At 56.4% G+C, this 26,855-nt stretch overlaps 1 protein-coding gene across 3 annotated transcripts in view; it reads left to right on the top strand.

The window, feature by feature from the left end:
• The window catches only part of COL5A1 (collagen type V alpha 1 chain), a 168,470-nt gene that overhangs the window by 99,394 nt on the left and 42,221 nt on the right, over positions 1 to 26,855 (top strand). For all 3 annotated transcript variants that reach the window (XM_014863321.3, XM_070518413.1, XM_070518414.1), the window contains exons 22-36: positions 538 to 582; positions 1,107 to 1,160; positions 1,420 to 1,464; positions 2,334 to 2,387; positions 6,600 to 6,644; positions 7,593 to 7,646; positions 11,220 to 11,264; positions 13,363 to 13,416; positions 15,676 to 15,783; positions 16,659 to 16,712; positions 19,235 to 19,288; positions 24,809 to 24,853; positions 24,990 to 25,043; positions 26,122 to 26,166; positions 26,625 to 26,678. In XM_014863321.3, the coding sequence (XP_014718807.3) occupies positions 538 to 582; positions 1,107 to 1,160; positions 1,420 to 1,464; positions 2,334 to 2,387; positions 6,600 to 6,644; positions 7,593 to 7,646; positions 11,220 to 11,264; positions 13,363 to 13,416; positions 15,676 to 15,783; positions 16,659 to 16,712; positions 19,235 to 19,288; positions 24,809 to 24,853; positions 24,990 to 25,043; positions 26,122 to 26,166; positions 26,625 to 26,678 (810 nt within the window). The remainder of the gene's footprint in view (positions 1 to 537; positions 583 to 1,106; positions 1,161 to 1,419; positions 1,465 to 2,333; positions 2,388 to 6,599; positions 6,645 to 7,592; positions 7,647 to 11,219; positions 11,265 to 13,362; positions 13,417 to 15,675; positions 15,784 to 16,658; positions 16,713 to 19,234; positions 19,289 to 24,808; positions 24,854 to 24,989; positions 25,044 to 26,121; positions 26,167 to 26,624; positions 26,679 to 26,855) is intronic.

Here is a 26,855-nt window from a genome sequence, read left to right as displayed (position 1 = left end):
GTGTGAGACGTCATCCCGGCTCTGATGCTCACACACACACGTAACTGTCCAGCAGCTGTGTGTTTGCAGATGGGGGCACAGAAGCCAGCTGGCTTTACAACTCTCCTCTTTCGGTTGGCTGCGTCCCGTTCCTACACACAGCGTGTGCTGTTGTAAACAGTAACTGGGATGCCAGAGTTCCTCCCTTGACAGGACTTCCAGCAGCTTCTGTGAAAGTTCTGGAAGGAGGCAGAGGCCTGTGGTTCTGCCGAGCTGAGTCCAGGGCACCTCTGGCCCCTCCACCCTTCTCGGCCCCTCTGCCTTGCTCTCAAAGACATGAGAGCCTGCCCCGCACGGTGCTGAGGCCTGGCAGCTCCATTAACCCCAAGCCGATCGAGCCTTTAGGATTTATTTGGGATCCAGCCTCTCCCCGCCCCTAAAGGATGTGCCATCCCCTGACACACTGCGGGCAGAGGCCAAGCCGTGTGGAGTGGGACTGTCCTTTTGAGCATCGTTAATTCTTCAACATTCAGTCTTTTTTTCCCCAATCTCATCTAGGGTGTGACGGGTATGGATGGCCAACCAGGTCTGAAAGGAAACGTGGTAAGTCTTGGGGGTCCCCGTGCCCTGGCCTGGCAGCAATTACCCCGGGCAAGCTCCTAGCCAGACGAGGTCTCTGGTACCCTCAAACCCAGACGGCGGTGTAAGGCAGCGGCCACAGGCCCCGAGCCTGGCCCCCGTGTGGGGAGCCCTCCTGTGGAGCCCTCTGGCTCCTGCCAGAATCCCATAGCCGGCACATGTTCCACCGGGAGCTGGGCCCCGTCAGTGCGGGCATGGAGGGAGGTCACCTTCCTGCTGTGCAGACCGGCTGGTGATGAGCACGTACTGTGAGCAGTGCCCGCGGAGAGAGAGAGACAGAGACAGAGAGAGAGAGAGAGACAGAAGGAGAGAGAGAGACAGAGACAGAGAGAGAGAGAGAGAAGGAGAGAGAGAAACAGAGACAGAGGGGCCACCTGCGTTCTCCCACCTGGGTGTCCTCTGGCACTTGTGTCGGGCACGAGAGCAGAGTGGCACCCCTGCCTGCCCCCCTGGAGCCTCCTTCAGTGCCTTCTTCTTGTTCCCTGTAGGGTCCTCAGGGAGAGCCCGGCCCCCCGGGACAGCAGGGTAATCCCGGTGCCCAGGTAAGTGAGCCGGCGGGCTCCTGGGCCGCGGGCAGTGGGGGGCGCAGGTGGTCAGTGTGGTGCCCTGGGTGTGAGCAGCCACCGAGGGCTGCCCTGTGCTGTGCGTCCGGCCCACAGGTCCTGCAGCCTGGAGGTGACCTAGAACCTGGGTGGGTGCCCGGGTGAGGGAGAGAGTCCAGGGAGGATGGACGGAGGGCAGGGAGGGGTTCTGAGCCAGCCAGTTCTCTGACGCTTCATGCCCGGCTCTTCCCTCTCTTAGGGTCTTCCAGGCCCCCAGGGTGCGATCGGTCCTCCTGGAGAAAAGGTACGTGGGCTGAGCTGGGCGTAGGGGCCACCGGCCCTGGGGAGCGCGCTCCTGCTGGCGTCAGGCTGGGGATGAGCGCTGGCCATTGCCAGCCGTGACGCGTGCCTTAGTCCTCCCTCAAGACAGGGAGCTCAGGTCACTGCGCACTGAGCAAAGAAGCTGAGAGGAAGACCAGGGGTCTTTGTTGCTCATTGATTGATTTCTTCCTTCCTTCCTTCCTTCCTTCCTTTCTTTGTTCTCTAGCTGTGTATTGGTTTATCACGTTTAGGAAGAAAAATAAATATAGGATGCCCTGTTAAATTTGAACTATTTGTCTGAAATCTAAATTTAATGGGGCATCTTGTTTTGCTGGTGTTTATTTTTGTTTTCGCCAAATTGGGCAACCCTAACCCTATCCTTGGCGCCCACTGAGTCCTAGATACTGGGGAGAGACCTGGAACACTGCAGCCTTCCGGGGCTGTGGCTTAACCCTCCTCAATGCGCCTCGTGGGGATCAGCAGAATTACCACTAAGGGCAATTCTCAGCGCGTTGTCCATCCCGCAGGGCTTTGCTGAAGCACAGGGTGCCGGGTGCTGCGGGGCCCGGGCCTCCATTGAGAACCACTCCCCTCTTAACTTGGTGGGCAGTTTTGTTCCAATAGCAAAACCTGAAGGCGCTGGAAACAGCCAAGGGAGAGGGCCCGCCTCTTTGGGTGCTACAGGTGGCTGGAGGCTTCCAAGCCAGGGGAGCAGAGCCCCTCTCAGCATCCTTTTCAACAAATGTTCTTTGAGCAGAAATGTTGGAAAGTAACCTTGGGGGCATATGGGGGAGCGCGGGCAGCCCAGGGAGGCCCCAGGCGTCTGCTCACAGAGCCTCTGGTTTCTTCTAGGGTCCGCTGGGTAAACCAGGCCTCCCAGGAATGCCTGGCGCTGACGGGCCCCCGGTGAGTACCCCTGACCCCCTCTCCCCTTCACACAGCCGCCCCCTGGGCAGGCCTCAGGAGTAGGGGCTGGGAACCCAGGCAAACCACCGCCTCCCTCCCTCTCAGGACGGCGATGCGCGTGTGGCCCTCATTTCCTCCCCTGCAGCCCCGTTGATGGAGACCCATTTGCTCGTGAGCTTGATTGCTCAGTAATTATCGGGTTTTGGGTTTACGCTTTCAAAACACGTTTCAATCAAAGGGCGGTGATTGCGTGAATGGGAGCATTTGCTGTTTCTTAGGGTGCGCTGTTTAACGATCAGAACTCAGCCTGGCGTTCTAACTGTAAGGAGGGCCGGGCCGGGCTCCAAGCCAGCGCACGTGTCACCGGTGTCTGAAGGGCAGGGCCGCGTGCGCCGAGTGTATTTTTAGAGCTCGCACACGGAGCAGGGAGGGTGACTAACAAGTACGTTTGCAGTGAGTGAGCGCACAGCTGTGGAGCCAAATTAGGTACCGCCTCGAAATAGCGGGTTTGTGACAGATGCAATCTGTGGCTGAGCCGTGTGCAGGGGGAGGATGGGGAAGTGACGAACACTCAGTGCGTGCCTGTGTGTGCCAATTTATCTGCACACACCACCCTCCTCTTTGTAAGCTGCTATTGAGGTTTTTTTTAGAGTATTCAGTTGATGCTGAATAGAGAGCCTATTTCGGAAAGCAAGATCAGCCAGATTAATTATTTCAGACACAGTGTATTTCATTGTTTTAATAACACCGTTAAAAACTAAGCAAGAAGTTAACTATGTGGACCATTAATTGGTGACTGTTTAACATGCAACTATCTATCTATTTCCATTTTCGCGGCTGAGAACCCTTGTGTCCCGCGAGCCCAGATCCCAGGGCTTCTGTGTTTGTCTGAGCCGGCACGCTACCGTCGCGTCCGTTCCCACGCGAGCCGCTCTGGGGCCTTCAGTCTCCTCGACTTCTGGGAGTTTGGAGACGAGGGGATGGAGATTGTGCAAGATGTCATTTACGTGTTTTAGTTCCCATTTACACTTAATTGCATTTTCTAATTATAAAATAACACATCTTGTTATGGAAAATTAGGAAAATAATTGAAGTGACAACAAAATGAAATCCGTCCCGAATCCATTGCTGTGGGTTAAACCACTGATGGCAGGTGGTCGGTCATTTTTTCTTTCCTTTTCTACAATGTTGAATGCGAGTGGAATGTTTCCCACAATATGTCATGTCAATAGCCAGGCCCGGGCCCTGCAGGAAGGAGCCGGTGTCCAGGAGAGGGGTGGGCACACGGCCCTCGCCTCCACGACCTTACCCGTTCCACCCTGGAATGCCTGGCCTTGCTTGCATTGAAACTCCGGGGCACCAGGGTCCCTGAAGGGTCACCAGTTTCTGTTCAGATTCCTTAGGGAAAGAGGGGCTTTGCGATACCCCTTGGCCCTGGAGCCGGCAGGCTGCCCCTCATAGCCCTTCCATTTCTCTTCCCTCACCATTTAAACCTTAAATATGAATGTACCATGCACTTGTCTCAGTGTGGCTGTGCTGGGTCGACACTAAAGACATTTCATGCAAAAGATAAAAAGGGAGAGCATGCACACCGCGGGCCTAAAGAAGCAGAGCCAGGTGTCTTATGTGAATGTGGAGGAAAAGAAAGGTTTAAAAGTATTCTCCTGGGGGTCAGCCCAGTGGCGTAGTGGTTAAGGTCACACACTCTGCTTTGGTGGCCTGGGGTTTGCAGGTTTGGATCCCGGGCACAGAACTATGCACTGCTCATCAAGCCATGCTGTGGCGGCGTCCAACATACAAAACAGAGGAAGATTGGCACAGATGTTAGCTCACTGACAGTCTTCCTCAAGCAAAAAGAGCAAGACTGGCAACAGATGTTAGCTCAGGGCCAATCTTCCTCACCAAAAAAAAAAAATAATAATAATAGTAAATAAATAAATATATAAGTAAATATTCTCCTAAACAGAGGCAGCAGCACATTGTTGATCAGCCTTAAAGAGAGGGCTTTGCTTCCTCTTTCCCTTATATTGGTTTGATTTTGGCTTAAGAAAGAAAGGAAGGAAGATTGACAAAAAACCCTTCAAGGAAGGTGAGGAGTTTCCAAATGTATTAAGTCATTCCAGCTCGCACATGATAGGGAAAGGGGTAAATGAATTATGGTTCGAAGGAATATTACAGAGCCAGTAAAAATCAAATTTCAACAAATATTCAGTGACATGAGAAAAGGCTCATGGTATAATAGTGAGTTAAAAATATATCATACGACGCCAATCTTGCATGCATATGTGCGGAGAAAGGCGATTAGAGGGACTATCCACACAGTTAGCTGTGGTTGCTGTGAGTGGCCAGGTTATAAAGGATTTTCATTTTCTTTTCCATTTACCTAATATTCTACAATGAGCATATATTACTTTTTTAATCAGAAAAACATCAAATACAAATAATTTAAGCTTTATTATTTTTCCATTGTAAAAGTAGCATTAGTTATAGAATATTGGAAAAATGCAAACAAGTAGAGGGAGAGAGAGGAAAACGGCCTGGCCTTTCACGGCACAAAAAGCAATCATGCTTATTGTAGTAAATTTCCTTTCAATGTTTTTCTGTGCAAACATTTTCAATAAGTGAGCCTTGTGTTTTCCCCCCAGCCCCCCAAAAAAGTTACTCTCATTCTATAAATACAATTTAAAATGCATCTAAAGCAGTTTGGCCTCGATTCAATTGATAGTGGTAATTACGATACTTGCTGCCATTTGCCGGTCACTCACAATGTGGCCACAGCCCGGCGCTTCGTGAACGAGCTCTCTCACCTCCTCGGCCGGCAGCTCAGTGCTGTAGGCCTGTTATATGCATATATAACGCCACCACGTCAGTGAGGGCATTACCCCACGGAGGGGCAGCTCGCATCCCTCAGTGACCAGGACGTGGGGTCTGCCCGCTGTGTGTATCCCTGGGAGCCTGGGGCTTGACCACCCACAGACATTCCCCCCACCCAAGCCCCTAAGTTCCTAAGCAGAAAGATGTCTGCAGTTGATGGAAGTTGCAGTAAAGGCCCCCAAAAACCCATGTGGGAGAGAGGGGCAGGTCACTGTCACTGAGAGGCCCCACCTGCACTGTGTCACACTCCTGAGGATGCTCCCACCGCCCATGGCAAGTACGGCTGACCTCTGCTCCAGAGCAGGTCCTGAGTACTAGGTAACCGGGCTCATGTGCAGCTGACCTTTCATTGGACATTTGTCACTTTCAGTGTTGGGGTTCTCTCACTTTAGAGCCAGTGCATTTGTTTCAGACCCCAAACATTCGTGGGGCCTCTTGGAAAGGCTGTAGGGACCCTGGCAGTGTTGGCCCACCTGTGGGGGCTCATCCTGGGTGGCTGGGCCCTGCCCTGCCAGCATCCCCACCACACCACCTGGCCTCTGGTTCCTGGAATCCTCACGGGTGGGACTCTCTTTGCAGACAGCGAATACTTCTCTTCCTGCTTTTGTCATCTGTGTTTGGCTTGTGACCTCTAAGGCATGCAACCCAGCGAGCAGCCTGGGTTGGGAAGTCAGAGAAGCTGGAATTCCTGCGAGTGGACTTGGCTGGGGCTGGGGTGGTCAGGGGTGGTAACCAAGGGGCCATCACCATTTCTGCTGGGGCTCAGGCCACGTCTGGCATGGGCTGTGGGTCCTTACCTTTGCTCGGCTCCCCTCTCCGTCTGTGTCGTCTGAGGGTTTGATGCACCTGTGTGAAGACCTGCGAGCACCCTGGGACCCTTGGAGGTCTGGGCCATGTCATCACTCGTATGGCCACAGATTCATTTGCTGGGTGACCTCGAGCAAATGTCTGGCTGTCACTGTCCCTGCTCACCCACACTCGAGGGCAGGCGGGGCACCAGCTGAGTCAGATGACATGGCTCATGGCCGTGTGGGAGCCCACCTGTGGTTTTGAAGCCCACTCCCCGCTCTGGCTGTCACTGTGGCCTGCCATTGCTCCCGTTTTACAGAGGAAGCAGCCGAGGGTCAGGGGCGGGAGGATCAGCTCGGAGCACTGGCTGGGAGGGACCGAGCGGCGCTCAGCTGCCTGTCACTTCCAGGGCTCTCCATCTTCATTTTCCCGGGAGGCAGGAGGTGGGCGGGAGCCGGGCCCTGCTGTCACATTTCTGGGGAGGTGGGGGGTCAGCAAGCCTCCCTCCTGAGCAGCCCTGACTGATGCCGGTCTTCTCTCTCTTGACAGGGGCACCCTGGCAAAGAAGGCCCTCCAGGAGAGAAAGGAGGCCAGGTGGGTACAGGCCGTGCCCTTGGGCCCTCCAGCATGTCCTCAAGGCGGTCAGGGCTGTTGGCCCCGTCTCTGCTCTGGGCACCCCATTCAGGAGGGAATAAGCAGGAGCAGCCGCCCCTTCCTCGGTGTCTGGGGAGTGGGGGCCTCCCCCCGAGAGAAGCCGGGCCCTCCCACCCCATCTGGGTCCCTGTGATCCCAGCCCATACTCGTTCTGCACACGGGGTGCAGGGGCAGCCCTGACCTTGGCCGCACGGAACTGGGCGATGGTGCAGGCTCTGGACCACAGGCTCCTACTGACCCACTGCCACTGTGTGTTCGGGGCCCAAGATGTGGGGGTTTAAAGCTGGGTTGGTTTCTAGGCAGCCTGAGACCCCGGGGATCTTCCTGCTGCCCTGTGTGTGGCTGAAGTCCCGTGGCTGCCTCCCTTCCTACTCCTGGCCTCCCCAGGCCCACACTTGCTCCTCTGGGGAGCCGTGGACAGTAGGCAGCAAGGCCCTGAAGCTGTCAGAGGCTGTCCTTTCCCTGGGTGGTCAGCCATGTCCCCTCCTCCCAGCGGAGGCTCTCCCGTTTTACTCCAAGGTCCCTAGGCCGGAGTGCATTTCGTTAATGGCGGCTCGGCCCCTCCGAAGCCTCAGAGCCCCGTTCCCCATCCCCCAACCCCATACTTCCTGCGTGACCTGCAGTTCACTTGGTCGCGGGTGTTCTCACTCATTGTGTGACATGAGCTGTGCCTTTCCCAGGGGGCTGGGTACAAGAGCTCCTGGGACTTGGCCCCGTATGTCTTCCGAGGGGCTGACCTGGGATACCCGCTCTGCTTGTAGCAGGAGGGGATTTGCTGGTGGAACGCGAGCTTTCTGGCTTGTGCTGGAAGGTCCCCCGAGTGGACTGGACTCGATCATGCGCCGCCCACCGGAGACGGAGCTAATGGTCTTTCCCCTTTGGTTTCAGGGTCCGCCTGGCCCCCAGGGCCCAATCGGCTACCCGGGTCCTCGAGGTGTCAAGGTGAGATTCTTGCAGCCCCACGTCTTCCTGGAGGTCAAGATTGGGACTGTGGGCCGAGGCTTGATGAGTTTTAGGGAATTTCTCCGTGGTTTAACCTCCCTCCTGTCTGGACTGGAGAAGCCCTGGTCCTCCCAGCCTCCTATGTGGGAGGTCAGGTCCCCGGACAGGGGCCTGAGCAAGGCAGGGGGTGACCAGCTGGAACCAGGAAGGGCTGATGCGGAGCAGGGGGCCGTCTCCAGTGTGTCTGTGACAACACGATGCATGATGGTGGCCATCTGTCAGGACAGAGTAGCGCCTTTTCCTCACGTGACTTTTATTGTCACTGTTTGTCAAGTTCCCTGCTGCTCCCTTGGGCCCCTCGCACACAGCGGGTCTCAGCCGAGGTGAGGAGCTTGGCGCTCTTTCCTGAAGCTCAGAGACATTTCTTCCGGGCCATTTGCACATTCCCAGTAAGGAAGAGTCTGTCCCCATCCGTGACGTCTGGGCAGGCCTGAGCTGTCGGGAGATGAGGTCGTGGGAGCTGGCCATTTATTCATAATCATGTTTCTGCCATCAAAAGGCTCCCAGAACCTCGTTAAAGGGACCCAGAGCTCCAGAACCATATCTGAAACACGGGTCCCATCCGTCCCGTTAGAGCTGACTGTGTTTGCCGTGAGCTGTGTCCAGTTTCGCTGCCCTCTGGGCGCGTCGGGCACCTTTACTTGGAGAGGGACGTGCCCCGAGGAGTGTGCCAGGGGGGCACCCTCCTTTCTCCGAGTGGGGACGTTGTGGTGTCTGAAATCTCCCAGCCTCCCATCCCCAGGAATGCTAATGGTGGTTCTTCCCTCCAAATGACTTTTACGCCATGTGAAGGGAAATATATACGTTTGTAAATAAGAAACAGTTGGTTTAGCTTGAGGGATTTGCATGAACACCCCTGAGCTCCTGGCCCCCAATTCCATAGCCCACTGGTCTTCATACTTTCAAGCAGAGGTGTGCGGCTGCCCCGTGGCGTGGATGATGGAGACCCCGAGACCTCAGTTTTCAGTAACTTGCCCCAGTTACTGTAAAATCAATGCTGCACTCAGGACTCAAACCCAGACTTGCTTATTGGTAACCAAGGGCCCCATCCTTGACCCCTAGTGGCCCCGACTTCCATTTCCAGCGGGTCAGGTGTCCCAAGGACAAGAGCCCCACAGAGACTCCCCCACATTGGGAGCCGGAGGCCGGCCAGGCCTCTCTCCAAAGCAGACTTTCCCCGGCACAGGCCTAGTGAGTTTTATAAGGTGATAATTTAGCAGAAATGCTGATTGTGTGAGCTCTATGCACGTTTATTTTACAAGTTCTTGTCACACAGCAGAAGCCTCTGCCAGCTACGGTACGTGGCTAATTGCATAACGCTGCTTCTGCCGGCTGAAAAGGTGTTTGCTCGAAAATGTTGTGGAGATGCTCTTGTCCTGTCTGTCCGATTAAAATGCATTCATGGCATGAGCCGTCCAGGCAGACCTGGAAGGAGTGGCGAGGCTGGACACTGTTTTCACTGGAGAAATAGACTTGCATCCCCCGGTGCACTGGGAAATGTAAGCGGAGCCCACAGCCTAACCAGCAGCAGCCCCGGAGGGAGGGGACGGTGGGGGGTGGCAGTGACAGCCGAGCTGTCGCCATTGGAGACCCACAGCCCTTGGGAAGGGAGGCTTGGCTTTTCTCCACCGAGTCCTGCCTCCTCCCTGAGAAGGGGCTTGGATCTTTGAATCACTGACCTTGGAGCGTCCTTGGGGCTGCCCTCCGTCTGCCCCTGTCTGAGGGGGCGTCTGCTGGGCTTGACTGTCAGTAAAATCACTGCCGCCCCTCCCTGAGCCCACGGGCGCTGGGGGGGCCGGCAGAAGACCCCAATAGGATTTCACTCAAGGCCTTGGGCAAAGGCACATCCCTCCTGGTTCTCACGTCCGCTGGTCAAGCAGCTTCCTCCGCTCAGCTGTCCTGTGACTTCTTTGCTCTGCCTCCCCACAGGCCGGCCCACCGGGGCCTCAGTGGATGCTCTGGTCCGGTGGTTCTCAATCGGGGCCGGTTCTTGCCCCTGGGGACGTCAGGAGACATTTTTGATTGTCACTGCGTGGGGGCGGGGAGCTACTGTCATCTAAGGGGTAGAGGCCAGGGATGCTGCTCACACCCTGCAGGGCGCAGGGCAGCCGCTCAGCAAGGAAGGAGCCGGCCCCAAATGCTCTGTCTGTCCACTCCGTCCCATACCGCTGGCCTCTGACACCAAAATGGGAAAATTTAGGCAGGATTTAGAATTGAGGTCTGGGAGGGATCTTCGCGCTTCTGTCTTGCCCTTGCAAGCAGGAGCAGAGCCGGTGCGAGAGCCCCCATGGCCTGAGAGTTTCGGGCACTGTACCTCTCTCTCCTCTGTCCGGAAGCTTCTCTCTGGGGCTGATGGAGTGGAGCTCAGGGTGCTCCTGGGGTCACGGTCCCCTCCAGGCCGAGGTCGCACTCTCAGCGTGTGTCCGTCTCTGTCCCTCAGTCACTGTCCAGCTTCTCTCGGGCTCCTTTCCTTGGTCCCGGGGAAAAGGCTCAGGCCTGCAAACTGTGCCCAGTTCCTTCCACAAATGGGCAGCTGGCCGCCTGAGGGGCTCGGAAGTGGCTCCGCTGTCCTGGCTGCAGCCTCGGCTGCAACTGGTCTGGAGGTCTGGCCCCTCTCAAGGTCCCGTGGGCAGGTGCCTGAGAAGGCCTCTGGCCATGGGCGGTCAGTCTCTGTCCCTTGCTCGGCGGGTGCAGCATGTGGCTGCTCGACCCTATTCCAGGGATGGGTTTTAGACAGTCTGGGCGGGCGCCCGCACAGTGAGCGGAGGGGAGGGCACATCCCGCCCTCGGATTCTGCTTTACACGGAGACCAGACACGTCCTGAGCCAGTTAGAGTAATAGTAATCATTGTCGCTGTTGGTATTATTAGTAATTAGTAGTGTTATAACATGTTGTCACATGTTAATAGCAACAATAGAGAAAGAAAAGAGTCAGATGGGCAGAGCTACCGTTGGGGGCGAACCTCCGGTGCCCCGGGCACTGCCTCGAGGCCTCATGGGCCTTCCCCTGCCACCGGCAGTGATGGCTTAAGGGTTGTCATCACCTCTGCTTTCCCAATGAGGAAAGCAAGACACGCAGAGGCCTGGGGCATTGTCAGAGGCCGCGGAGGGGGGCCCAGTCTGCCCCACTGACCAGTCTGAACCTGTCTGCCTGACTGAACCAGTCTGCCTGACTCTGGAGCCCATGCTCAGGCCTCATGTCCCACCTGCTCCCCAGGCCTCAGAGAGATGGATGTTTCTGAAAGAGGGCAGGTGTCAGTGCAGGCTGGTCTGGGAATCGCTGATGCTGGGTGTGAGGACAGGTGGTGCCTCCGCGAGCCCCCGGGCTCTCTTCCCTCTTCCTCCCGAGAAGCAGACACGCCAGAGGGAGCTGGTCTGGGGGCGAGTGCCTGGGCTGGTGGTCAGCTGCCAAGAGCTCGCCTTGCTCCATGTTCAGGGCTCAGGTATGTTTCTTGCGAGAGCTCAGGAGAGGCTCCGCCTTGTGACTGGTCCCTTTTCCTTTTCCTTTGCACAGGGGGCAGATGGCATCCGTGGTCTGAAGGGCACCAAGGGCGAGAAGGTGAGTGTCCTTCCTTCCCGTAGCGGTGGCCCAGCCGCAGCTGGATCTGGCTGGTGGGCTCATCGGGAACAGCCCTCCAATGACACCCGCTGAGGCTGATGTCGCCTCTGAGTATGGAGGGAATTGATGCCACCCTGCGGGACAGAGTGTTCTCAAGAGGAAAAACTAGTCAAGGAAGACAGGCCTTCGGAGCCGTGGGTGCGTCTCCTGGCAGAGCCGGAGGTCAGGGGCTTTGTGCCCCCTGCCCAGGGCCAAGGCCCTGGCCCTGGGGCAGCGCACAGCCCCCCACTCGCCCACAGAGGCCAGTGATGCCCTGTGCTCCCCTCCCAGGCGGCCGCCTCCCAGGGCAGCTGGCAAATGGTCCCTTTGGTTGTTAGATGTTCATCCTGGTCGCCCTTCCAGCTGCGGCAGAGCTGGACGAGGAGCGAGAGAGGGTGCCCTGGGGGCAGAGCGTCCCTGGGTGCCACCAGGACCTCCAGCTGTGTCAGGCATGGATGCTTTTGTGTGGAATCGGCCATTGTTGAGGTGGCTCGAGTGACCACGCTGGACCGAGATGACACAGCAGCTGGACCATCTTTGCCGTCTGCTATGCGTCCTTGTCCGTAGTCTTTGTTCTCAGCGGGCTTCCCTGTGGAGCAGAAGCAGAGAGGCACACATGCTGTCTCGGGTCCCTCCGTGGCACATCCAGAGCAGGGCAGGAGCCCTGCGCTCAGCGACGGCTTCCGGGGGGCTCAGGAAGCACGGGGACTGAGGGCGGGTCTACCCCGAGGACACCGCTTTCTAAAGGGAGCCCATCGGGGTGAGCGCCAAGCACATTCCCCACGCTGCAGACGTCGTCCCAGCTGTCAGGGTTATTTGTAGGCTTCTCATCCCTAAATCCTGTCCCATTAGTCCTGGGACCTTTGTCCTGCAGAAGATGGCTTCCCAGAGCCCCAGGTTGGCCATATGTATCTTGTCACATTTGTCCTTTAGCCAAAGACATGACTGCTTGAGAGAACATTGATTGGGCTGCCGGGGGTTGCCTCTTGGCCAGGAGAGTTATTGCTCTGTCCCCAAGGGGCACAAGGCAGCCTGAGCCGGTGGGGGGTGAGGAGCTGTCTCCTGGACTTTGGCATTATTCGTGGCCACTGCTGCTAAGATGCCAGCACTTAACTGAACACCTCGGATAAGGAGCACGGGCCTGGCGGCTGGCCAGAGAGAACCAAATTCTTATCACATCTCGGAGAGTCGCCTCCCTCCTTGTGCGAGCTCCCGGCCAGCCTTGATGTTGCCAGCCTGGCTGATTTTCCCAGGTCCCCTCCTTTCTGTCCCCTTGGAGTGGATGAACGACGCTGGGATGCAGACCCTGGATATTAAGAGGGACAATGCAGCCAGGGCCCCTCTCCCGGGAGCCCAGGGGGCCCTGTGTGCGGTATCTGAGGATTTTCTGGCTGAAGAAAGTCCAGGCTGGAGGCTTGAGAGGACAGGAGGCCACTGACATTGGCGAATGCCCCAGTTCACAAATGGCACTAATGTGTGCAGCTTCCCCGTATGTCGCAGGATGCGTGCCTGGGGCACCTGCTCGGCCGAGGCCCAGCCCTGTAGACAGCACCATGCCCTTCCCTAAATGCTTTCTCTTCCATTTTCCTTCCCTGCTCTCACTTGCAAGGACAGTGATGGCAGTCCAGTTTCTCTTGGGGGCATTTGCTGTCCGGCTCCCCCTTCTCGAATGCTTGCCCGTCATCTGTTACTGGGCCCACAGTGATGCGTGGACAAGACAAACCTGCTCCAGGAAACGGGCACTGGCAGCCCAGGCGTTGGGCTGCTCACTGTGCAGCTGTGCAGAGCTTTCAAATTCAAGCCGGGTCAAGCAGATGGGCGACTAGGGCCACAGCCCTCCAGCTGCAGGCTGCTGAGCCAGCCGCAACCGCAGAACTTTCTGTCCATGAATGCCGAGGGTTAACGGGAACACACTTCACGTGGGACAGGGGACAGAGCACTCAGAATCCTGTGCCCAGCGTGTCTGGCGCTGGTGTGGTGGCCCGGAGGCCCTGGGTGGGGACCTGGGAGGGAGGTTCTTTCACGTGGACCGAGACTCTCTCTCTTGTCCCTTGTCCAGGGTGAAGATGGCTTTCCTGGGTTTAAAGGAGACATGGGCATCAAGGGCGATCGGGTGAGTATTTCGGGGCAGGATGGGAGAGCTGGGTGCACGGCCCTGCAGGAGAGTCTGTAGGAGGCTCTGGGGGTGTTTGGGGCCACAGCACAGCTGCTCAGGAGGGAGGTGACGCCTCTGACGAGATCCGGGCAGGGACAGCCGGGAGCCCCACGGCCTCACTCGCTCTGTCTGCTCCTCAGCCTGCAGCTCGGAGGCGAGGGCGGCAGTCAGCTGGTGTTAACCCCCTGGGTCCTGGGGTCACCTTGTGGTCACCTGGCCCCTCAGCTCTGTGTCCTTACCCCGGGTGGGTGGGTTAGTGGGGATGCGTTTTTTTCTGGCCTATACACTGGATGGCAGAGCAGTTCATTTGGCTCAAAGGAGGATGAGAGGTGCCTGGGAGAGAGAGGGAATGGGGTGCTGAAACGATCCGGTCCAGCCAGGAAGCGGAGCAGCCTCCAGGGCCGCATGGCCAGTCACCAGCTGGGCAGCACCCTGCGAGTGTCTGGGGGTCCCTGCCAGCCCTTAGAGCATCTTGGTCCCCCAAACGTCTCCTTAGCTGCTCTTTCAGACCCCCAAGTGGTCCCTCTGGTCTCTGATCACCTGCTGGGCTGTCAGGAGAAGCTGCAACAACCTGGCTGGTTTTTGAATGCGTAATTTATCTCAGCTCCAGAGAGAGCTTGTCGAGGCTGGGGGACAATGGGGTTTGCTCACGTGGCAGGCCCTCCGCAGAAAGCCACTGGCTGTGTTGTCATGTAAACGAGGACAGGGTGATGCAAATAACACTGAAGCAAGTTTCTGGTGAGTGGGCCAGCTGCCTGCCTCAGGCGGGCAAGCACTTTGAAGTTCCCCGACAACTTCTTCGGGAGGAGTTGAAGCCCAGGCAGGAGGAAATGAGATGCCCACCCCCCCCCCCGGGGGGGGCACAGCCGTGGCGGCAGCAGCTGCACGCACACCTGGACAGACAGCTGTCGGCTGGAACAGGGCTGTCACTTGGCTGCCGTAATTACTCCCCGATAAGGCAGATCTGCAGGCGTCTTTTCAGAGCATGCCAGAACCAGAGGGCCCTGTGCGCTCGGCGCTTTGTCCCAATCTTGAAAAGGCAGAAGCGATCTGTGCTTCTGTCAGAAGGAAGGAAATGAAAGAGAGGGATTCGTTTCACAATTATGTCCCAGTTATGTTGCTGCCAAAAACAGCATTCTAGAACTTTCTCCATAGTGGCAGGACCGTGGCTTCCCACCTCTAAGGGGCCTCTCTCAGTTTGGCTGGTGAAAGTCCCTTTTATTCCGTCTCTCTGACAACTCAAAGCACACATTTGGGGTCCATATGAGGAGGGCACGTTTTCAAAAAAGATTGCACCGTCATGCGCCTCTCTTGAGTGGACCTCCTGTTGGATGAGGATGGGACGTAGGAGCTGAGACACCTCCTCAGAAAGGGGACAAGGGCCATCAGTCTGATTTCTCCCAGAGAGGGATCTCTGCCTGGAGCTTGGCATTTCCGGGGTGCTCAGTAAAAATGCAGGGTATTGTTTTGTTGAAGGAGAACACCACTTCTTAAGGACAGACAGTTCTCGTGCGATGCACATTTTTGTTGGGGGGCTGCACAGCTGTCCTGCAGCTGCTCCTGGGAACCAGGGGTCAGAGGAGGTGAGGCCGGGCCGGGGGAGCTGCTGTTGACCTGGGCAAACCCCCAAGGGCCTCCTCCTGGCCTGGCCGGGCCTCCCCATCTGACACTTGGAGAAGCTGGATGAGGCAGCATTTGGGCCCTTTCCATCCCTGGAACACATCCTGGGGTCCCCGTGTGCCACTTGCACCCAAGCAGCTGACCGGTCCAGGGGCTGTAGTCCATTTCAGCACCCCCTGGGGTTTCAGGAAAAGAAAGCTCCTCTGGTGCTTTCTGGGTGATTCTGCTCCATTTGGGGAAACGGCAGTTCAGCCTACTGTTGTTAGCCAAAATTCTCTCATCCAAGAGGCACTCAATTCAGAGATGGTAACTGGAAGTTGGAGTATGTGGCCTCGAGAAAATGGCCAGCCCCGCTCTGTGCAAGGGGGTAGCGTGGCCGCTCAGCAGAGCCCTGTAATTTGCTGCACGGTGCTCTGGCCTTGTTGGTGACACGAGGATGTTTCATCTGCCTGAAGGAGCCGGAGTCGGCCAGCTGGCCAAGCGGCTCTTACCCCGAGAGGCCAGGATCCAGTGCCCACTCCCAGAAGGCTGCAGAGTCGTGTGGTGGGGGGTGGAGACTGGGGGCTTCTCCCTCACCTTCTCTTTTCTGACTTGTAGGGGGAGATTGGCCCACCTGGTCCCAGAGGGGAAGATGGCCCCGAAGGCCCGAAGGGTCGTGGAGGTCCGAATGGCGATCCCGGTCCACTGGGCCCCCCAGGGGAGAAGGTACGTGACACAGGATGCTTGACTGCTCCAGAGACGGACCCTTCTCGATGGCATCGGGAGTCCAGGCGGCTGACGGAGTCAGACTGAGCCCCCTACATGGAGGATGGTGTGACTCCTGACATGGGTTCCTGTCCCTTTCATTCCGCCCCCCGGCTCGCTTGCCAGCCCTCCCAGTGAATTTGCTGACAGATCAATCTTTCTCTCGTCCTGGGTTTGGTCTTTCTGAGTGCCTGGCCAGTCCCTTGGGAGACCCCCTTCCTCCAGTGTTCACAAAGCTCTGGGTCTGAGCCCTGGCAACCTCGTGCATCGTCTCCTGTCCTTGCAGGGACTCCTGTCCTTGTCAAATTCCCGCCTCTACGCTGGGGGTCATAACAGCGTCCCCCACTGTAGCCCAAAGTTGCAGGAAGCTAGCATGAATGAAGGCTCGGGTGTGTCGGAGGGACGCTCCCGAAATGCAGCTGTTCTTACCCCTGCCGTTTCCAGCTGCCGGAGGCTTCCCACCCGCCCTTCATCTTGTGCCCGCACGGGAATGGGGTCACAGAGTGACGCAGCTCCTGCCTCGTCTTGCCCACGGCTAGAACTCTTTTACGAAAGCGTGAAGCAGGATCTCACAGATAAAGAATTCTTTTACTCAGGGCATTTACCTCCAACCACTTTGGCTTCCTCAGTGGGACCTTTGCTTTTAAATCAGGGTGGGGGTTATGGGGAGACACCATCCCAGAAGGACAGGCAGGGGCCTCTCCACGATGACCGTGTCCTTCGGAAACTGTGTCCGACTCCAGTCCCCGGCCGACACACTGGTTTCTCTCCCCTCTGAGAAAATGGATGAGCAATACTGTGCTGACCATCTAATGCATCTCCTTTCTTTTCCCCAGGGGAAACTCGGAGTCCCAGGATTACCCGGGTACCCGGGAAGACAAGGGCCAAAGGTAATTTACAGCTGTGTTAGGTTTTATGACAGGATGCTTCACCAGCCCCCTGCCGGCCCAGCACGCGGTGGTCCATCCTGCATTCCTAGGGTGGCTGCTGTGACAACACGGAATGTCACATTTGCTGTGTCTCTCGGTTCTGCCCTGTTCGCAGCCTTTTGCATTACTTTGGCTAGGCTGGAAGGAGACACTTGGACAGTTAGTCCAGCCTTTCAGAGAGGGGGCAAAACCAGCCTGGCCATGGGCCATGCTTCAGGGTCCTCACCGCCTGGCGCCCTGTCGGGGTTCCCTGTCCACTGGTTTCTCCACATGCAGAACTCATGACACTTCTCTCACCTCTGCCTCACCCTGGAGATTTGAAGGTTATTTGCTCTTAACTGAGTATAAAAGAAAAAAAAAACCCTTCTCATGAAATCACGCTCTGCTTTAAGTGAAGCAGCCCCTTGCGGCTTTGGAAATCATTTAGAACATTTTTTTTGGGAATCTCACCTTTGATTATTCAGAGTTCTTCCTTAAAAGGGACCAGCTGCCTGCCCTAGAGACATAATTAACAGCCAAGGAGAGCTCCTGTCCCTCCCAGGTTTGCACCTCCACTGTTTTCTGCCGTCCTCCAGCTCGGCGCCTTCCAGATTTGCCTGCTCTGTCTTGTTCACGGAGGGAGGGCCGTGAGGGCTGGGCAGCCCCTCTAGGTTTTTCATTCCGCTTAAGGAAATACGCATCCCATCCTCCCCATAGAAGGCCTGTGTCCACAGTGGCCGTGTAGACCCACTCCCAATGCGCAGGGGGCAGCTGGCCAGGAACAAAGACTTTATTGACCATCTGACAGCGATGCATCGAGCACAGCTGAGACATGGCTCCTGACCTGCTGACCACGGTGGCATCCACAGCACAGCGGTTAAGGAGGGGCTGATGTTCATGTTTCTCTCTTGAAGTCCATGTCCCTTTGCGGGAGGGCGGAAGAGAAGAGGAGACGTTTGGGAGAGAGGGAGAGTTATATAGGTCAAGTTCAGGCAGCTTTTTGGGAAGGCGAGGGCAGAACTTGGAAGCTGCTCGGGCAGTTTGGAAAGTCCTGGGGCAGCGACTGGCCTTCACGCACGGTGACCCAGCTTGTGCACTGAGCTCTGTGAACCTGCGCTCCAGGCTTCCTCGGTACCGTCTGCTGCCTGGACTGGCCGGTGGGCGTCTGAGTGGGCTGGCCAAGCTCAGCCCCCTGTGTGAAGTACAAGGTTTGGAAATTGGCAGACTTTTCAAGGTCTAGGCATACATTCAGGTCAGGATTTTAAGCCACATGGAGAGTAGAGACTTGCTGAAGACAGTAAGCACCTCCGTGGGCGGGTGAGGTGCCTCCGACCGTGTCACGGGGAGCTCACACAGGAGGTGTTTAGATAGTCGCCAAATCAAAGTCCTTAGGTTCATTTTCTGTCTCTGTGCACCTCGTTGATTTCTAGAATTAAAGAGCTGTTAAAGGCTACAGTTGGTGCATGAATTTGCATTCATTTCTGACTTTACAAACCGCCATGCTTTATTTAGAGGTGTTCTGGGAAAGTAACGAAACATGACAACAAGGAGCAATAAACAAACTGTCATAAATGTGAGCTTCATATGTCATCTCCAGTTAATCTTAGTCGTATGCATTCCCTTTTCTCCCAAAGTACCGCCATTTTGTAGACGTGAGTGTGTGAAGAGAGGGTATAGAGAGGGAGAAAGGGGAGCCATGGTTAAGACTCAGTTTTGGTTTTTAGATTTGGACTCTGTGAGATGCTCAGGAAGTATTTATTGAGTGGATGATGGGTGGAAGGGTGGATGGTGGATGGGTTGGTGCGTGGATGGATGGATGGATGGATGAATGGATGGATGGATGGACGGTGGGTGGGTGGGTGGATGGGTGGATGTGTGGATTGATGCATAGTGGATGGGTGGATGAGTTGGTGGATGAGAGGGTGGGTGGATGGATGGATGAATAATTGGGTGGATAGATGGATGGTGGGTGAGTGGGTGGATTAATGGATGGATAGATGGGTAGGTGGGTGGATGGATGGATAGTGGATGGGTGGATGGGTGGGCAGATGGGTGAGTGGGTAGTTGGATGGATGGATAGTGGATGGATAGATGGATGGATGGATGGATGGTCAGTGGGTAGATGGATGGACAGTAGGTAGGTGGGTGGATGGATGGATGGATGGATTGATGGATGGGTAGATGAGAGGATGGTGGGCAGATGGATGGATGGATGGATGGTGGTTGGATGGACAGTAGGTGGATGGGTGGATGGATGGATGTATGGTAGGTGGATGAATGGATGATGGGTGGGTGGATGGATGGATGGTGGGTGGATGAATGGATGATGGGTGGGTGGATGGATGATGGGTGGATGGATGGATGGGCAGATGGGTGTGTGGATGAGTGGAGTTTGTGACAGAGCCTGTGAACTCTAACACACTCCTCCTGCAGCTGGCACATGCAGCACAGCTTGTCCTGCTGGCCCAGTTTTCACGCTTCTTCCTTAATTAACTCTCTTTCAGGGTTCTATTGGATTTCCTGGATTTCCCGGTGCCAACGGAGAGAAGGGTGGCAGGGTAAGCACAGCCTGACCTCTGGGCAGACAGCTTGTTCTGCTGCCTGGGGATTTAGCAGGAATATCCTCCAGTATGTCCTGTTTATTTCTCACCCACTTTGCTGCCAGAACTCCTCTCCAGATGGCTGACTTTAAGCTCGTGGCCTTTAGCACTAAGCGCTGGTGACTTTTCCTGAACGCTGGGCTGGGTGGTGATGCGACAGGAAGGGGCAGCAGGCGGGAAAGGAAAGCACGTAGGAACATAGAGCTTTCTGATAAACGCCACCATCTCAGCAGGTCATTAGCGAAACCCAGATTCTTCTCTTTCTACCCAAGTGACATTTCCTCCAGGCCAATTTTATAAGGAAGGGAAAAGTAGGAGTTTTATTTTATATCTCACTAACTCCCAATGCGGGAAGCTTCCCTCCCTTGTTGTTCCCAAGCTGCCGTTGTCACAGAACACCCACCTGGGTGTGATGCACTTGTTCCCTTGTTGTCGCCATGAACACAGGTGTTCCACAGGGCCGGGCTGGGGGAATCGTGTTCCCCCACCTTCCTGAGTCCTCGCTGGCCCAGGCCTTCCAGCAAGGACTGCCCCGGCCTCTGATTAAGGAAATCACATGATGGTGCCTGAACATCGCCACTCAGGAAAACGGGATCAAGATGGTCATCTTGGGCCTTCGACTCTGAGCCGATCTTGTCCCCAGGCATGTGGGGGACAGAGCGGCCGGTCTGTGGGGTGCGTGCAGGGCCCCTTCTGCACAGCAGGCCCGGGGAGGACCTCGGGCCTCAGGAGGACTGCAGCTCTTGCACGTGCTGTGACGGACCCAGCCCATTGGCTCGGCCCCAGGCTGGCTCAGACGGCTGGGCTGCGCCTCCTCAGACGGCTCGCTCCAAGCTCACGTTACCGTGTTTAAGCAGAGATGGTGAGCTCTCTTGAAAGCAGGGAGAAAGACTTCCAGCCGTGTGGACAACTGTGTCTGCCAGGTTCACGTAGGAGAACGGGAAGTGTTCTGAGTGCCAATCAACAGCATAAACACAGGGAGACTGTTAGCCGTCTGTCTGTCTGTATCTGCATCTGGATCTGATCTGCGTATGTATCTGTATCTGTGCATCTGTGTGGACATCGTATCTATAGTGCTCCTATGTCTGGGTCTGTCTGTGTGTCTGTCTGTCATGTATCTACCTGTCTGGTTCTTCCTTCTGTCTCTGTCTGTCCATGTATCTATCTGGGCCGGTACTCTGGTCTGAGCCCCTCTCCCTTCTCAGCCTCCCCACCTCTGAGCTGAGAAGGTTGGACAGGTGCCTGGATACCCGCAGCCCCCATGGGCCATTGTCCCAGCGCATCAGCACCGTGGGTCACCAGGGGCCCCGTTGAAAGCAGAGGTGGTTGGAAAGCAGGGGAGCGTGGGGCCAGGGCTGCTCTTGGTGTGACATTGCATGTGGTTCCCAGGACCTGAAGCATGGACGGCAACCCGAGGAAACATCTACTTTGGGAATTTATAGGGATTTTCCAGATTGCGTGTGGCCGTGTATGTATCTGGTGGCCACCTCAGTGGGTGAGGGACCGCTGGCACTTAGAGGGGAGATGACACAGGTGTTGACTTTACAAAAGGGAAAGGTTTGGGCAATGGCCAAATATAAGTGGAGTGCACGTCTGCTCCTGGTGGGGGCAGTTGCCTGAGCCCGTCCTGGGTGCTGGGGGCCTGGAGGCGAGCAGAGGCCTTGGAGCCTCGGGGAAATGGCCACGTCTGTCCCGGGAAGCGCGGTTACCCAGCTCGTAGGGCCCAAGCTCACTGCCGCAGGTTCATCAGGCAGAAGGACGAGACCCTGATCCGAGGCCCGGACCACTCAGTCCTCGGCTCACGGGCTCCCACGGCCCGGTCCCCACAGCGCCGCCGAGTGAGAGCCCGCGTCCCTGCCCCTGCAGGAGGGTTGCGAGGCTCTGGACCTGCAGCACATCTGCCGTCCTCCCCTTCTGAGAGAGACGCCTTTATTCTGGAATCTTCCCCATGGGAGGGAAGAGGCCTCCAGAGGGAGCTGTGACCGTCCCCAGCCGTGCCCGGTGGCTTCGAACTGCCCAGGGTTAGGGCCGGGCCTGCGCTCTCACCGTCCTTTCAAACCAAGTGACAGTGTGGTTCTTTGAATCATGTCACTGTGTCCGTCCATTCTCTTCTGCCCCTAGGGCCCAGGGGCTCTTCCAGCCCTGGGGACCCAGCAGGAGAAACCCCATCCCTGCCCTCAGGAGCTCACCTGCTGCAGGCGGGACGATGAACAAATAAATATAAGTAAAGTAGCGCAACGGAGGGTGGCCCGTGCTGTGGGGAAAAATGAAGCAGGACGGCGGGGGCTGGGGTTCTGGGGGCCACTGCGATTGTAGGCAGGGGCCAGGGACAGCCGGCGGAGGAGGCGGGGCAGGCCTTGCAGATGCCTGAGTGGGGTCAGAGGGCAGAGGATGGAGCGAGAGGGTGGGGCCCGGGGCGTGGGGTGGGGGTGGGGAGGAGGGCTCAGGTCCCCAGGGCCTGATTCAGGGCCGTCCCTTGAGTTGGTCAAGTTTCGCCACTTCACTGAAGGCACTGGCTGCATCTAAAATTCCAAATGGAAATTATTGAAATTTGCATGTGAAAGTGGGGAAGGTGATGAGAAACAGAATTCCTGTGGCCTCCGTGCTGGTGGCGCCTGACCACTGACCACGAGGAGGACGGCTCCGCTGAGCTGACCACTGAGGGGCCACGAGATGGGAGTCCAGAGTTGGCACAGATGCTCCTCGGGGCCTCCTGCACCCCATTCTTCCCGTGACTCCATCTTCAGGGACAAAGTCTGGAGACCAAACACCAAACTGAAGTCTAGTGCAGACCTGCCAGGCATCCTGCAGGCACCGAGCGCCCAGCCACGAGTGCAGCCCTCTCACCTCAGGCATCTAGCGTCTGGCCCGGTCGACAATGTTCAGTCCGCTCCGCTCTGCTTCGTGCTCTTGGCCGGACACACGGTGTGGACTTCAGGCCGTCCTTCCTCTCGAGTGCAGCCATGGGGCTCGACACACCATGAGATGGAGCCACTGTCTGCCTCCCCGTCAAGACGAACCCGAGCCTCCTGTTCAGGAGCCGAGAGCAGCTGTCACTGCACAACCAACTGTTGAAATACTGGGGCGACTTCCTTGATGATGGCACTGCTTTCTACCAAGCTTGGCGAGTGACGAAGGATGGGGGCCGCTAAGTTGGGCTGGCCCTTCGCAGTTTGACAGCTGTCCGCAGGGGGCCGGGCGCTTGGGTCCTTGCAGAGGGGCCTGTCCTCTTTGGTCCACCAAGTAAAGCATCCGGACACGGGTTCGTCCTCTGAGCCTCGGGGACCTGATGAGCCCCCAAGCACCACTGGGGTGGCTGTCCTCATCTTGCCCTTGGCTTTGGAATTCAGAGTGGCTGGGGTTTCATTTGGTGACAGCAAATGCTCCTAAAGTGCCTGCAGAGCCCCCGGCCCTGGGGCCCCTGCCGTCCAGGGAGGGTACCTGGCGACCGGCTCTCAAGAGTGATGAGCGTGAGGAAAGAGGGCAGGGTGAATCAGGTAGAGTTTTCACAGGAACCAGAGCCTAACCCGGGCAGTCAGGGAAGGCTTCCTGGGGGCAGTGACATTCTGTGGGACATGACGAAGGGACAGAAGCTGGACAGGTGAGGTGGGGAGGGTGGACAGGGCTGTGGTGGGGGAGGAAGAGAGAGGAAGGGACGGATGGCTGGTGTGTGACTGAGCTGTGCAAGCCAAGGCCTGGGCAAGGGATGCGGCTGTCAGGAGGGGGTGGCGACACCAGAGCCTGGCAGGGGCCTTGTGCTCTTTCAGGGCCAGCTCTTTATCCCAAGGTGGTGGGGACCCGCTGCAGGGTTTCCTCGGGGGAGTACGATGGGAGATGCTTTAAGTGGCTCTGGTCCCTGGGTGGGGAGTGAACAGGAAGAGAGCAGGTGGGCTGTACTCCTCCACAGAGATCTTTTTAGTCTCCTTTTGGATATTCTGGTCAGATGGATGCTTTTAGGTGCTAGGACACTGGGCGTGACCGCCCAGGAAGAGCCAAGCCCTGTAAAACACCACCGGCAACCCGAAGTGCCTCCCACCTGCATTTGGTTTCTCGGTTAAAGTGAGATATTTCTGGGCCTGCCTGTGCCTTCCCCGTGAGGACGCGAGGACAGGTGCTCACGGCACTTCGCTAAGGAGACTGCGGGTGAGGGCACTTTCTGTACAACAGTCAGTCACCGGGACCCGAAGCGCTGGCTTGGGTTCATTTACCAAGAAAACTGGTGGGCAAGGTGCCACCCTGGCGGCCCAGACGGAATTTGCGGCTGGGGCTCCCTTCTGCTCCCTGTGCCTCGGGCGCGGTTAGTTAGATTGCAAGACTACGACAGTCCGCGTCCTGGTGGTGCTAGGTCAGGGCCGAGCGGGTGGGTTTTGGTGGAGGGTGGGCGTGAGGAAACCTGGCAGCTGCACGCACCCACAAAGACCAAGAAGTAACCAGGGCCGGTCCTGGTGTCTCCATGGGTAAAAGTCCATCATTTGAAGAAAGCAGATGTTTCATTAATTTTTGTATGCAAATATTTATTTGAAGCCAAAAGATATTGCCGTATAATTAAAGCAGTGGAACCAGAGTACGTTGTTAAAAAGGAAGCTAATTACCTCATCATCATGAGCGGTTTTATTAAATTCATTTCAAAATGCGAGACTCGGGAAAGCAATTTTGATTCTGGCAGCCAATGAATGAAAGACGGTGAGAGCAAATTTATCAGATCCATCTTGGCTTTATCATTAGGAAGCAGAATAAAATTCCAGAAAATGCGCCGAGAAGTGGGGATGCAGGGGCCGCCCTCAGTCCCTTACTTCCACATGCTGCAGCTGAATTGCATTTACCAGCTATTATATCTTTGCTTCGGAAAAAAAAAACAAAACAGGGTGCATTTGTTTTCTGTGGTTTGGAAAATGCAAAACAACAAGCAACAGAAAAAGGAGTCTAGATTCTATTAGAAGAAAAGCAAACGACTCTGGGGTTTCATATATCATATATATATGATTTATATATTAAATTGCAAGTTTGCTCGTCTCAGAGCCTGTTGAAAATTTAATGGCTAATATTCTTAACTGTAGCAAAAGTAAATTATGTATGAAAGGGGTTGACTTTCTTCTCTTTTCTTGCAATAATGATTTCCTCCCCTGCTGTGAGAGAGAGGCAGAGAGAGATGCAGAGGGAGGGCTGGAGAGAGGAGGGGAGAGGGAGGTGAGATCCTTTGAGGAGCGAAAACCAGATAACAGTGGTAAACATCTGTCAGGCTGCAGGAAGGAAATTGGGTCTCAACAGGCCTTGTGCAGGAATACGAAGCTCTGTGTATTGACTGCGCAGCGAATTCTCTCACCCTGAGAAATCGCCCGTTAAAACAAAAATAAGAAGATTGGTCCTTCTAGCTTCTGATGTCAAGCGGTCTCTCCATGAGCCAGGAGAGGGCCGCCACCCAGGCAGTGACAGGTTTGTCTAGAGTGACTGACCAGGCCCCTTCTTCTCTGACTCTAGGGCACACCTGGGAAGCCCGGACCACGGGGACAACGAGGCCCAACGGTAACCACCCTTTGGCTTAAGGGCCGCCTTCCAGAATCGGGAGCACGTTGTAGGGCGCATGCCAGGTGGGAGGGGAAGGAGGTCTCTAGGAGTCTGGAGGATTAGAGCTGACCTTTCTTCTCTCCCATCTGTCCAGGGTCCGCGGGGTGAAAGAGGCCCCCGGGGCATCACTGGGAAGCCTGGCCCCAAGGTACGTTTTTGGTCTCCTCTGTGGCCGGAACCAAAGTTGCAAGCCAAGCACCTGAACGGGATCCGTGGCCTTTTTCATTTGAAAAAAAAAAGAAAGATGTTTTCTTGGGAGTGTTTAAGAAGGAGCCGGTCCCCCAGCAGCCTTGGATGACTTAGATCGTGTTGAACCACATGGCTGTGGCTCCCTGCAGGGCAGGGGCAGACCGGCCACCCCACATTGGAACTTTCAAGTCCACAGCCCCGTGGCCCTAAGAGGCCAGGACTGGCTGGACTTTGGACAAATGTCCCATCCGGCTCTGGTGGGCAGGGCTTATTTCTCTTCTTGGGAACTGCAGAGAAATCTTTGCCAGGAACCTAAAGAAAGTTCTTTCTGCCGTGGGTGAGTGCCTGAGCTTGAATCACCCATGCTCTCGTCTCATCCGAGGGTCTTTGGCACAAACTCCTCCGACTGGCAGTGTAGAAACAGCCTCAGCCAGGCAGGGTCTTCCTGCCCTGTCCAGGATGTAGTTCCAAAGTTTGCTCCCACCAAGGAGAGGGGCCTTCTGGTTGGCCGAGGTGCAGAGCTGGCCTGCCCCACGGCTAACCCGATGTCCCACCCTGGAAGCTGCAATCCGTTCTTCTGTGCTGAGCTCTGGGGTGCATGGCGCGTCCCCCATAAACCGACTTAACACTCACCTGCCGGAGGTGATAACGTCACGGCACAGCTACGGCCTCGTGTCGGGTGGGCCCTGGAACAGATCCCTGTGTCCTGTCTTCTTGTGAGTTTTTGACGCATTTCTTGTTTGCCCCGCAGTCTTTGTACCGCTGCGGGAGACTCTTCTCCTCCGGCAAATGTCACAGCCCGGTTGATATCAGTGATAGCGTGCAGTGGCTAGGGAACAGGCGACCTTGGGGGGCCACGGATCAGCAGCTAGTGCTCTCTGCTCTTGGCTGGGAATCTGGGTGGTGTAGAGCAGTGTGCACCTGTGGGATGTGACCCTGAAGTTCTGATGATGTCGTGGGCCAGAGTCTTCTCGTCAAAAATCACAGTAGTACAAAGGCACTGAGTAACAAGCCTTTCCCGCTCTCTCTCTCCCTAGGGCAACTCTGGAGGTGATGGTCCGGCCGGCCCTCCAGGTGAACGGGTGAGCATCATGAACACCGGGGCCATTGTGAACATCCTCAGGAAAGCAGGCTGCCTTATGTGTCCCCTCCCCAGTTCTTCCTGGGGTGGGCTGAGGAGAGGGAGGCCTGCTTTTGACCCCGCTGAAGGAGAGGGTTTCCTAAAATCTGAAGGTGGGTCAGTGGTAGCCTTCCCTGGGAGTCGAGCGTTCTGCTGGTTGAAGACAATGGCCCCATCCCCTTGGCCCTGGTCTTGGGTTTTGAGAGTGGCTGAGATGTCGGGAAATTGGATCCTCAGCCCCATGCTGCCCCGAGGGACCTTGCTCTGGGACCTGGCCTCTTCGGCGCCCCTGACTGGACCTCTTTTTCGGATCAGTGAGGGCGGGGGCTGGAATAAATGAAGACAAGGTCCTGGGAGCTGCCAGGCTCCCACATGCGAGGAGAGGATGTCTTCCTCAAACTGGCCGTTTTCTGTCCCTAGGGACCCAACGGACCCCAAGGACCCACGGGGTTTCCTGGACCAAAGGGCCCCCCTGTAAGTAACCCATTTTCCTGGTTGGGCGGCTTGGCTTGGCCCCTCTGGAGGTGCTTGTCTTTTCCCAGGGGCTCCACACGGCCCCTCACAGCGGGCACAGGAAGGAGGGAGGCTGTGGGGGAACCCTGGCTGGAGAAAGCCGCTTTGTGGAAGCAAGGACCCCGTCCTCATTTACAC

The sequence above is a fragment of the Equus asinus genome, chromosome 10 (assembly GCF_041296235.1).
Source record: "Equus asinus isolate D_3611 breed Donkey chromosome 10, EquAss-T2T_v2, whole genome shotgun sequence".
NCBI lineage: Eukaryota > Metazoa > Chordata > Mammalia > Perissodactyla > Equidae > Equus > Equus asinus.
The sequence above is the reverse complement of the archived record's forward strand: the minus strand, read 5'-3'. Positions and strand labels throughout refer to the sequence as shown.